General features: G+C 37.4%; 1 protein-coding gene across 10 annotated transcripts in view; it reads left to right on the forward strand.

Moving 5' to 3' along the window:
* The window catches only part of TPST1 (tyrosylprotein sulfotransferase 1), a 36,575-nt gene extending 25,020 nt beyond the window's left edge, over positions 1-11,555 (forward strand). For 6 of the 10 annotated variants that reach the window (XR_004755358.1, XR_004755360.1, XR_004755359.1 and 3 more), the window contains exons 4-7: positions 7,364-7,414; positions 8,932-9,007; positions 9,986-10,033; positions 10,994-11,555. Coding sequence is in view for 1 of the 10 variants with exons in the window: in XM_035343307.1 (XP_035199198.1) it covers positions 7,364-7,414; positions 9,986-10,003 (69 nt within the window). In the remaining 9 variants the exon portion in view is untranslated. The remainder of the gene's footprint in view (positions 1-7,363; positions 7,415-8,931; positions 9,008-9,985; positions 10,034-10,993) is intronic. The other 4 variants (XR_004755364.1, XR_004755366.1, XR_004755365.1 and 1 more) reach the window with 4 other exon arrangements.

Here is an 11,555-nt window from a genome sequence, read left to right on the forward strand (position 1 = left end):
ACATAATAAGAATGTATCTAAATCTTGCATGCAACTGTTTATTGCTTCACTTTGTTTGGAAGCTGTTCTATTATATTTGTAGTTTGTGGTCTCCGAGAACTTTAAACCGAGTACAGAACTCGCATTTTATTCATTGAAAACAGATTTAGAAGAAGTTTAGACTCCTGCAACTGAACTGTATTGTGTTAGCGTAGTAACCCCTTAGTGTGACTAACGTGAATTAACGCTGAATTCTCTGACATTTGCTTCTCTTTACGCGTGCCATTGTTCCTGAGCCAGTTTGGGATGGCATGAACTAGCGCTTCGGATGGAAGAAGCTGCCCCGGCTCTGGCAAACAGAAAGTGGTGGTTTGGGGGCAGGACCAGTGTTTTGGGGTTTGTTTTTGGAGATGGGGAAGTCGTTGTTCTGTGCTGGGGGGGTATGTAATGCTGGCTCAGGCTTGTTTGTGTAAGTTGTGACAACAGGGTGGAAGCCCAGCACCACTGAAATTACTGGCAGGGTTGATTCTGGCTCCACCTAAAGATGGAACAGCACGGTGTGATCTAGTTCATCGCTATCGGGTACGTCAAAAAAACAACACTTGGTTCTCGCATTGTTACTGAGAGTTCTTGTTTTGTGTGATTAGGAGCATGTACATACCTTGCATACAAAAACAAAGATAATTGGAATAAAAAACACAAAAATTGGTCAAGATGCAAAATAAACTCACAGCTAGAAAGCCTCTTGAATGCTTTCAGTTCAGGGTTTTATGGCTAGGAGCTTGTGTATTGTCCAATCGTGGAAGATAATTTTAAAAGATTCAAACTTTAAGCTGCAAGACGTCTTTATTCTGTAGAGTTGTGCAAATTCTACTTGCATTACTGCATTTATACGCTACTGCACCAGCTGTAGTAACTACGCTGAGCAAAATCAATCACTTCTTGGAAAGACTACAAATTAGATTAATATTCAACGGTGAAAATACCAGTTGGGAATTTCAAAGCTTCTCTTAGTCAATAAAGTAAGAAGCAGCAGCATAAGGGTGTCTAAAACGTGAGAGGGCTGGCACTGGAGAAAATGGAAGGGAATGGCTAGCAGGGTGCAAAATGTTAATTTCCCCTAAGTCTTCTGTACAGTTGAATCCTGCTCATATTTTTCCTTGTGTTCTGTCCCCCTGCTGGTGACTTACACATGTGCAGGTTGAAATATATTTTTTCCATCAGTCTGGAAATAAAATCACGGTTTTCACCATCTAAAAGACAACGCTTGAAGAATAAAATCTGTGCTTGTAGATAATGCAAGGAAAATAATGGTCTCTGCTGAATCTTGTTTTTTTTTTTCACTTAAATGTTACTTGTCTAGGACACCACGATGGTTCGGCTGGTTTCCCATGCTCCTGTAGCAGAGCACCAAACCGGGTGTTTATACTTTGTTTGTCTTGTTAGTTCTGGTTTTGTTTTAGGAAGTAAAAGAGCCTGAAGCTAACTCCATCTCTTTTTTCATGTTTGTCTCCAAGTGCAGCATGGTGTTATGGATTAAGACAACTCTGATAGAATCTGCACTGGTGGAGTACAAATCTAATACAAATATAACGGATTTTTCTGCTGTTCTCAGTAACAGAGCCATTACTTTCTGTTTATCTGCTTTATGTTAGGCCTGACAGTATTATCCTTTCTGACACTTTTTCTTGTCTCCTTGTAAGAAGGAACGCAGAGCAGAGATCAAGGTCTGAATAGTGTTGCACTATTCAGCAGATCTTCGCACGTGACCACATCAAGAGGCAATCTTTAGTAATTTTATTTATTCAGTGACTGCAGGATTTTGCTGTCTTGTATGTTGCTGGTCTGTTCATTTTATTACAATGACTGCAAGGGTCCATTCCTTTTAGGTACAAAACTGACTTTTTTCCTGCAATTTAACATTCTCCATCCTGAGCATAAAGGAAAATAACATTGTGTAACGAGGAGGAGTTTTCATACGCAAATGAAGCAGAAAATGCAAATAATTAAAATTGTCTAAACTGGTAGCCCACACATTGTATGATGAAATACCAAAGGAAATCCACTCCACACTGGAACAGTACCTGATATGTCCTTATCAATATCATGAGTTTGTGTAAAAGCATATGTCAGCAGTTTAACAGATCACACCATAAGCCAGAGAACAATTCACAACTGCAAGATTCTGACTTATGCCCAGTAGAAACTGGCTTATTGTTATGTTATGGTTGGCTAAGTGCTTTCCTTTCACATCTGTAACGTATTACATCAGATTTTCTTTGGCACACGCTCCCCACTAAATGAGTTTGTATGCTAGGAATACTTATTCCAGTCATTTCTTTTAACTTCTTCGTGAAGTTATGATCCTTGCCCTGGAGAGATCGAGAGACGGAAACGTACAAAACTATAGAAAAAGCTATGGTTTTCATCATGACTCTTCAAATATGTGTGGGTTTCTCTAATCACATCCGAAAGCTGTTATCTCTGTCTGTTTTATGTTCTGTTGATGCTTTTTTCTGCAGTAACATCCAGAGGAAAAAACAGACTTCTATTGACTCCTGTTTCATACACATATTAAATTGTGAGGAAATGTCTCCTGCTGGTAAATGTCGAGACGTCCATGACGATCTTGATTTCAGGACTCTGTATCTGGGGCTTTTAAAGATAGAAACAATCTATGATTAAAGGGTGTGAAGCGAGTCTATACGACTGCATGAGAGTAATTACTCGTGCTGTCAAAGATGTGTAAAATGTAGAGGTATACTGTGATGCCAGCTGCTCGAGTAGCCTTGAGGGAAAAAATAAAAAGGCCGTGCATCTCTCGTTATGCTGGTTAACAGAAGTTAAGTAGAAAGGCATTTGGCTTTTGGGGCAGTCTCTGATACTTAGAAAAATCAATGTTTTTTTAATTTCATCTGTCTTATGACTACCAGCAGCACAGACTTTATCAGCATCCTTTATATGTGTTCAATACTGTGTTTAGTGGGTATTTTTTCTAGCCTGGGGATTCCCAACTGTGTTGCTTGCACAGGAGTGATGAACTTACTTTTTATTTGTTTCCATCTATGCGTATATGTAACTAGTAAAGTATATAGTTATTAGAAAGATAGACAATTAGATAGGGTTGCAAACTGCCTCTTGGCAGATACTCCGTGGCTTAAAATCTTGCTTTCTGTGTTATTTTACTGGATAAATATTTACATCTTGGATGGTCTTCTTTGCTGGCAGATCCAACAAAGAGGTAAAGAATTGTGTAAGCTTTGTAAGCTGCCTTAAAAACTAAGGAAAGCGAGGCTACCTCCATGTAATGTGCAATAAGGGATGGTTACTAGAAGGGAGCTTTGTTCTGGTTTTATTTTATTTATTTATTTTTGGATTATTAAACATTGCTTTGTACTCTGGAACTTTGATGTTCTGAAAATCCAGGAAGCCCAAGTACACTTACTTCCAAGCTAATTTCTAGACAAAAAAAGACCATTATCTATGGAAATGACCAAATAAAATATGATTCTTTCCAAACTAGACTTAAAAGTGGGAGAAAATGAGTGCTCTGATTGTCTCTAAAGTATATTTAAGGGTTGAGTTTCTCTGAGTTATTCTTCCATTCTTAAACTTTCCTTGTGTATTTACAGGGGTTTTTGCCACAACTGGATGTGACCTTTTTTTTTTTTTCTGATCTCTTTTTGAGAATAAAATGCATGTGGTTTAGCTATGAGAATGTTTTTGGATTATTTTGTATGTAGAACAGCTTGAATAATGCCAACAGTGAACAACAAACCGACACGGACTTCAGATTATTCCCCACCCCCTTTGGAAATTCATTTGTGCTTGCAAAATAATTCTTTTAGAAATGGTAAACACCATTTCTGCTCAATTTTACTGAATTCTTGCTTAGACTGGAAATCATTCCAATATCTTGCTTCAGCCACTCTCTGTGCTGCCACTCTTCAAATAATATATTTCAGAGTTAGAAATTGGTTTGAAAATAATTTTGAATCTGAAACCTTTTAATGCCTTTGGCTGCAGATGGAGTCATTGTTTTATGAATTTCTGGATTGTGGACGATCGCTGGCTTTTCATTCATAAGGGACCACTCACCATTTTTGGAACTACTTTAAACCAGTTTATAGGCAGTCTCAACCTTGACAGAACCAGAATTCTAGATAATGGCAGTTTTGAATGAGAATTAGGCACGGTTGTGTCTTAAGCATAATCTGGGTGCAGTTTCTTAGGCTTGGCATTGGTTGTATTCTGCCTCTATAAATTATTATATGTAAATTGGGGTATTTGATGTGAATATAATATCAAATGCCCCGAAACGTTTTCCTATTTTTCCAGGTTATGACACTAATGTCATTATTTTAATTAATTTTGCTGTTGGTTGAACACCCCTGACTAGCCCCTGTTGATGTTTATTAGGAGTAAATGCTCTTGCTACAAAGGGCCTTACATGGGTAAGGTTTTTAGAGCAGAGAAACTTAGTTATTTTTATATTATGTACATATATATCATAATTGCAGGAAAAGGAAGGGAAAGCAGGCCTCCAGAGTGCCCAACACGGTGTCACAATATAGCACTGTCATTGGCGTTACTGTTTTAACAGTGTTCAGGTGATGACTGCAGCAGTTTTACGGGAAGACGTGACAAGAAGCCTGTCTGTCTTCCAACATCCATGCTTGCCTAATGACAGATGCTGCTTTTGCCTGGGAACCTTGCCTAGGTTGTTCTGTAGCATTTTTAATGTGGTGATACTATTGATTGGTAACTTCCACTTCTGCTCTTCAGAATGCAAGCCTGCATTTTAATGGTTTGCTGAAAATATGAAATCCTCTCCTTGGTTTAGAAATATTTATTATATACCTAGGCTCCAAGAAGCCACATGCGGAAGGAATTCTTGACCAGCGTGGCTTTCATTAAGTTACCATGGGAATGACAATACCCCCTCACTGCATCTAACCAAAAGCTTTGCCTCTCATTTTGAATCAGCCTTGCTATTTCGTCTAAACCAGGGGGTATCAGAAGGACCCGAGTTCTGCAGTGTGTGTGTATAAAGGTTCCTATTTTAATGCTGGGCCTTACAAAGGCTTGTTTGGCTGCATTTAACCTAGAGAAAGAGTAACAAGAGCTGCTAGCTCTAGTCCACCCCACACGAGTCCTGCGGTTCAGTGCCATGGGCCTGATTTGGGGAGAGGCCTCCCACAGGCAGGAGGTGCTGAGCAGGCCCCGCTGCAGTCCTGGGCCTGCAGCGTGTTGGCAAGGTGAGTACGGCCTCGTGCTCTGGTCAGCTCTTCGTAGTGAGACAGAGAAAATGGATATTTTTAACAAGGGTCCTTCAAGTTCCTGAATCATTTCCTTTGACGTGTTTTGCAAACCAGGCGTCGCAGCTTGGGGTGGCGCTTCAGAGTAGCTCCGTTTCCGTTTTAGGGCTCTGTAGGATTTTGGTAGGTTTGTGGGTTTTGATTCTATGTGATTACAGCCACACAAGAACCCATGACATTAGGGTGTTCAGTCTTTTGGGTTCAGTAGAAAGGATGGTAAAACCCTTCCTATTCTACTTACTTTTGTCAGGGAAAAAAAAAAATCAATAATGCAGAGTATTTTCCCCCTTTGGGATGGATTCCAGTTTAATCATAGAAGCAAACAGCTTTTAAGAAGTATCCTCTAGAGAAATGATGATGATGCATTGCCAATTTATTTCCTAATTGGTCAGATAGTGGAAACACTTGTTTGGTGTGGCTCTTGGTATGTTTGAGAATATTTATTGCTTGCTCTTTCTCCAAACGGTGTTGTTTCAATAATAGCGTTACGCTCTGAAAAATCAGAAATGGTGGTAATGACAAACTGTCATGAAGTCAGGCTGGTAATGAGGCTACAGCTGGAGAAATTCATAATCACAAGAGCTGTTGGCTGTAACCTTGTAGCAGCCGTACTATTAAGGGCTTTGTACCTCTTTTGCCAAAATGAGAGATTACTGGGTTTGTTTTTCTGTTCCCATCTGTAGGAATATGGAGTATCACAGGGGACCTCTTCTGTACTCATATACAAACCTATTAATTTATGTCATTGAGTATTGAAAAGTATTGCACCGTTTTTTTTTTTCCTCTTTTTTTTTTTTTTTTGCTTTTCATTTACAGAAATATGCATTAGTGACTGAAGGGTATAAAAATAATAAAAGAAAATTTAAGCTTCACCCAACTCAGTGTTCTGCTGGAAAGCTGGAGGTTTTAGATGTGTGGTTACATCCTATGGGGGAAGAAGCTAAGTGTCTGATCTTGTCTGTGACTCAAGGTCTGACATGACACACTTTGGAAAAATGGTGTTTTTTTTTTTTTTTTTTTTTTTTTGTTGTTTTTCCAAAAAAAAAGATATCTATGTCTTAAAGTGGTATCTGTGCATCTTGAAGTATTGAAGCAAGTGGATAAGCTTTCCTGTTACAGAAAATTATAGCAGCTAAATATGTAAATGAAGGGATGGATTTGTGTAAAATAGAGAAGACTCTGAAGTCTTCTCCTATAAAGTCAGCATCTAAAACAGAGTAGAAGGAGATGCTGACTCTCCTTGAGGGCTGACCATTTAAACATAATTTAAACCTAAGCTTTTCCAGACTTCGGCTGTATTTGCACTGTGTCCATAAACTCTTCTCAAGGCTAACAGGACTTTCTTTTGACAGCACAGTAAGGTGGGATCAGTTGTTCACATGTGATCCTTCTGTTTGCATAAATGAAACTTTGTACATGATGAATGTTTCAAAGCATCAAAAAAATCTTGTGTTTTGTGACACTTGTCAAGTGTCTAAACTGTAAAAACATATTTGGGAACTGAAAGTTGGTTGTTGAGTAATTGTTCTGACAGTCCATGGGGTCGTGACAAGCAGTTCTTTCAGAAGACTTTAAGTGGAGTCTCTTAATTGTAAATTGTAATTAAGTGCAAGCAGAACTTAATTTATTGAAGGCACTGAAATACGACACAACGGGTTTGTTCATTTGTAAACTTCCCAAAAAGTATTTATTGTAACAACTCAGCCTCAGCGTATTTAATCATTCCATAGAAAATCTTTTTCTAAAAGTATTTTTAATGATTTATGTAGGACTTAATGAATGATCGATTTGAGTGAGCTCGAAATCTAATACAAGTTAGAGTTCTACCATTTGAATGTAGGCACGGTTGGAATATTAAATTCCTTTCTCAAACGTTGCCAACTGTGTTGAGTAAAGAGCAAGCCTGGAACTGAGCATAAAGCTGTAGAACTACTTCAGACTACCAGACCTTGTGAGTGAAGCTTGCTTTTTTGAATAGTCTATTATTTTTTTTGTTGTTTAAATAATATTTCAAACAACAGTGAGTGCTAGCTTTGAATACTAAATCATATTTTGTTTTTTTCCAGGTCTACAAAGGTGAATTTCAGCTTCCTGACTTTCTCAAAGAAGTGCCACAGGTACAGGATTCAATTAGTGTCTTTTTGTGGGTATAGCAGCAAGTTGGTACAAAAACAACCATTGTAAGCCACTTCTTCATAAATTTGATTTTCTGTTTGATTTTAGGAGAATAGCTTGTCCATAAGATTAAATCTCCAGCACTCCTGCTCCTCCACTCAACTGTGCCAAGGCTTTTTTGAGTACACGTGTAACTAATGTTAGTAGTACGGTGCCCGTAAACCCCAGCTGACTGAGGACTACTGTGAAACTGGAGGAAAGTTTGGCTCTGTATTTTGTCTTGTAGACCAAATTGCAAAGCTCATTATTTGTAGAGAAGCTTTACCTTTTGTTGTCTTGCACTGAAAGGTTTAAAGCAAGTATAGTATAGATAGCAGAGATAAACAATGAGACTTTTAAAAAAGAAATACTGCAATATCTGGGAAAATAAATATCAATTTTGCAGGCTGTATAATTGATGTTAAATGTTTAAAGTGCTTTCTACATTGTGCTTTGATAGAAAAAACAGGAAGTGGCTCATCACTGTTACTGTCTCAGGGTGTGTTCAAGTAAAGCTAAGTAGAAAAATATTTGTTTTTATTTTGTTTTGTTTTGTTTTCCCTCCAATTTGTCCTGCATATACGGGAATATAGCTTTGTGAATTGGGAGAGAAAACATTTTAGGGGCTCTTTGCCTCCAGAACTTTATTTTATTTCTGCAGCTTATGAGAACAAGAGGCACCCTTATTTCCAATTAACTTCAATAGGGGCTGTGGGTGCGCAAGCCTTTCAGCTTACCATGACTTTTGTTGTTGCTGGTATTTTAAACTTTTTAAAAAGTCCTGATCACAGAGCTTCCTTCAGCCTCCTGCAAGGCCTTATTCCCCTTTTCCAAGGGCTGCAGGCCAGCAACCATTCTTTACTTAATATTTTGTTCTGTTCAGCAGCTCTGTTTTGGGCAGGAGAAGGGCATCTCATTTTGATCATGTGTGATCTTTATGCAGGCTATTTGGGAGGGAGCACTTTAGCAGAGTTGTCTAACAATAAAAGCATTAGTGGGCAGAGCAGTATACTGAAATGGTAATGTACAGCATGACTGTAGTCAAACGTGCAAATATTTTAAGCAAAGGAGGAAAAGATTCTATTCTTTTCTCCTAGTTTCTAAAAATCCTGTACAATGACTAAAAGCAGACAAGTTATTTACAGTGCTTGTGTTACTTTGTTTCTACATAATTCCTGTCTTTAATCATACAAACAGTACAGAAGTTTACTTAAAACGTAAACGTAAGTAACCTATCAAAAGTTAAATAATTTGCAGTGTCTTTACTTAAAACAAACAAAAAACCGGTGGGTGCAAGTTTTCTTGACTTTTGTTCCCAAATATTAGGAAAAGGCTCTTTGAGTATGACTTTTTGTTAGATGTAGAGATTCAAAAATACACAGTAGAACCTACTACTCACGAACGAAGCTTTTTGACTTATTCCATCCATTCAAATGAAAATTAGTTTATTAAAAAGGAAAACTGGTTTCTTTTGTTCCAGCCAAAGAAGACAGTAGAAAGGAAGTCTCGTGGCAAGATAAAATGAACATGGATCAGTAAAGTTGAATAGCTGTAGTGTCTGTTTCATGTTTTCAGAATATAACTCTTCGCTGTGGACACCAAATCTTTCTGATAAATCTTTGTGTGATCTCTAATGTGGGCTTCGCGCTCTTACTGGATGTTTGCGTGCTCTCACCCTTCGGACAGTTAGTGCTCATGCTTTGCAAGTTGTGCTCAGCTAATAGAAACCATTAAGAATCTGGCACGACGCAGCTAAATGTGCTGTTGCTCACAGCATTGTTCACTGCTGGCCAAAATGTCTATGCAGCTTCACGGCAAGAAAACTATTTAAGTGTGTGCTGCTTAAAAGTTATTGTTAGCTAATTGTATCGAGGAAGTGTGCTGCAGTTATTTCATAATGCTTTCAAATGCAATTACTATGTTTATTTCAAGATTGTCTATAATGTAATGGACGAATATATGCATATATGGCTGCAAGCATAGGGTGTGTCAGAACAAAAGGAGGTTAAACGTTGCTGATAAAGATTTCTGGAAAATGCAGGGAGATGAGCTATCGTTAAAACTTAGCACATTGTGTAATGATGGTGTGCTAGCCAAATAAATTATCCTTGATCTGCCCACAACGTCCATTAGTTAAATTATGTTTTGCATTTTCCAGTTACCTTGTGATATGTCAAAAGAACGTGGTCCAGTATTTCTAGCAGGTGTCATATGATAAGGGAGGATACCAAATTGGACTCCCCTAAATTTCAGAGCTGAATTTATACAATTAGATTAGAATGACTACAATATTTACCTAATTCTCAGCAGAGTTATTCCAAAAAGCAAAACAAAGCTTTGTGAAATAGAGAATGTTTCTTAAACTATAAACACTGGAGCTGGAGGTAGAAATTATTCTGATAAAGTATTCTCTAGTAAAGTATACTAAAGATAAAATTAACCAAGCAGCTAAATGGTGCATGGGTGCTGCTGCTGCTGCTACCTTATCCCCTAATGTAAAATTGCTAATTTTATTTTATTTATTTATTTAACAGACTGAGCCTATGGAATAGAAGACAAAATGGATCTTTCTTGCACAGAAGGTAATAACTAACGTGTTATGCATGGTTTTTTTAAGGTGATCTTTTTAAACTTATGTAATCCCATGCAACATTCTGGGTAAGAAAAATAGATCTGATCTTGGTTCAGAATCTGTAAAACTTGCATTGAGGTTAGTGCTCAATAAGAGCTACAAATCATAGTTTATGTGGTTTAAGAGTCACTATGCAGTTCTATGTGGCTCATTACAGTTTGCAGTGTTTGCTATGCTATTGGATTGTCAGCACTACATTGGAGCCTGACGTTGAAAGGAGTACATAAAATTGAACCACTATTCATTCAGACAGTCTTCAGCAGGGTTTCTTGTTCATTTTAGTATCTGTGCAGTACTATAACATACTTGCACAATAGATTCAGGTCGCCATTTTAACAAAATACTGTAAGGATGAATTTTCATGGCCTCTTTTTTTAACCATTTGCACTTTCAGATAGAGGAAAAAGCTAAACATAGTCTGACTTGTATCATTTGCTTTTTGTGTGTCTCATAGTCAATATTTTAGCTGTTGAAATAACAATGGCAAGATTAGGGAACCCAGTAAATTCCTGACTAGTTATCTAATGACTGTTGCAGGATTTTTACTTGTCAACCATATATTATTAAAAAATATTTAACCTGGATGTGTTTTTCTATAGCCAAAATCATCATGCCACCTAAATATACCCAACATAGATATCAATGTGTGGTCATGCATGTGGCATTCTCCATAGCCCTAAATATAGACAAAGGCATCATACCAATTAGAAATAATGGTTATAAATGTTTTCCAAAGATTAAGTGCAGACATTCATTCTGTAGTTGATGGTCTTGACAGTAACTTTTCACACACTGAGATGGCAGTGGTTGCTCGTAATGATGCAGTATTTTTGTAAATGTGAGATGTTATAAAGGATAAAAGTAACACTACATTGAATGCTCAAATGTAACTATTTTCCTTTCTCTTTAGAAAAAGACTGCTGCCTTTTCAATGGAAGTGATGTTATAAGGACTGTCCCACTGCCATCAGTGAGATGTACAGCTCATGGCCCGCTTTTTTCAGAATTTTCTCCCCCATTTCTTTCATGCTCTTTTCTTTTTGGTCAAGATTTTGTTGTTGTGAGCGCATGTAAACCTGTTTTAAAAAGGGGGGTGGGGGTTCGGGAGAAGAAAAATCACTGATGTTATTGTAGAACTGTATTACACTTACACAACTATTTTTAAGGTTTCAAAAACTGCTACACAATGCCTGTCTCTGAAATTGCTATTCTGTCTTCTTAATTCCAAACCTCAGTCTTCAAAGGCCTTTTTTTTCCCCTTTAGCAGTTTGGTTTTAAATGTATGAAACTTTCAGAAGTGGTCTGTGCTTGTCCTAAGGATTTTTGGTGGAACAGTTATTTGTCTTATTGACGTGGAAATTGTTAAATATCTTTTTATTTAAAAAAAAAAAAAAAAGTTGATAAATTACATGTACAATTACAATTCAATGATCTTTTGTATTTTATTTTTCAAAATAAATGCTTTAAATGTGA

Source organism: Oxyura jamaicensis, chromosome 19, assembly GCF_011077185.1.
Source record: "Oxyura jamaicensis isolate SHBP4307 breed ruddy duck chromosome 19, BPBGC_Ojam_1.0, whole genome shotgun sequence".
Lineage (NCBI taxonomy): Eukaryota > Metazoa > Chordata > Aves > Anseriformes > Anatidae > Oxyura > Oxyura jamaicensis.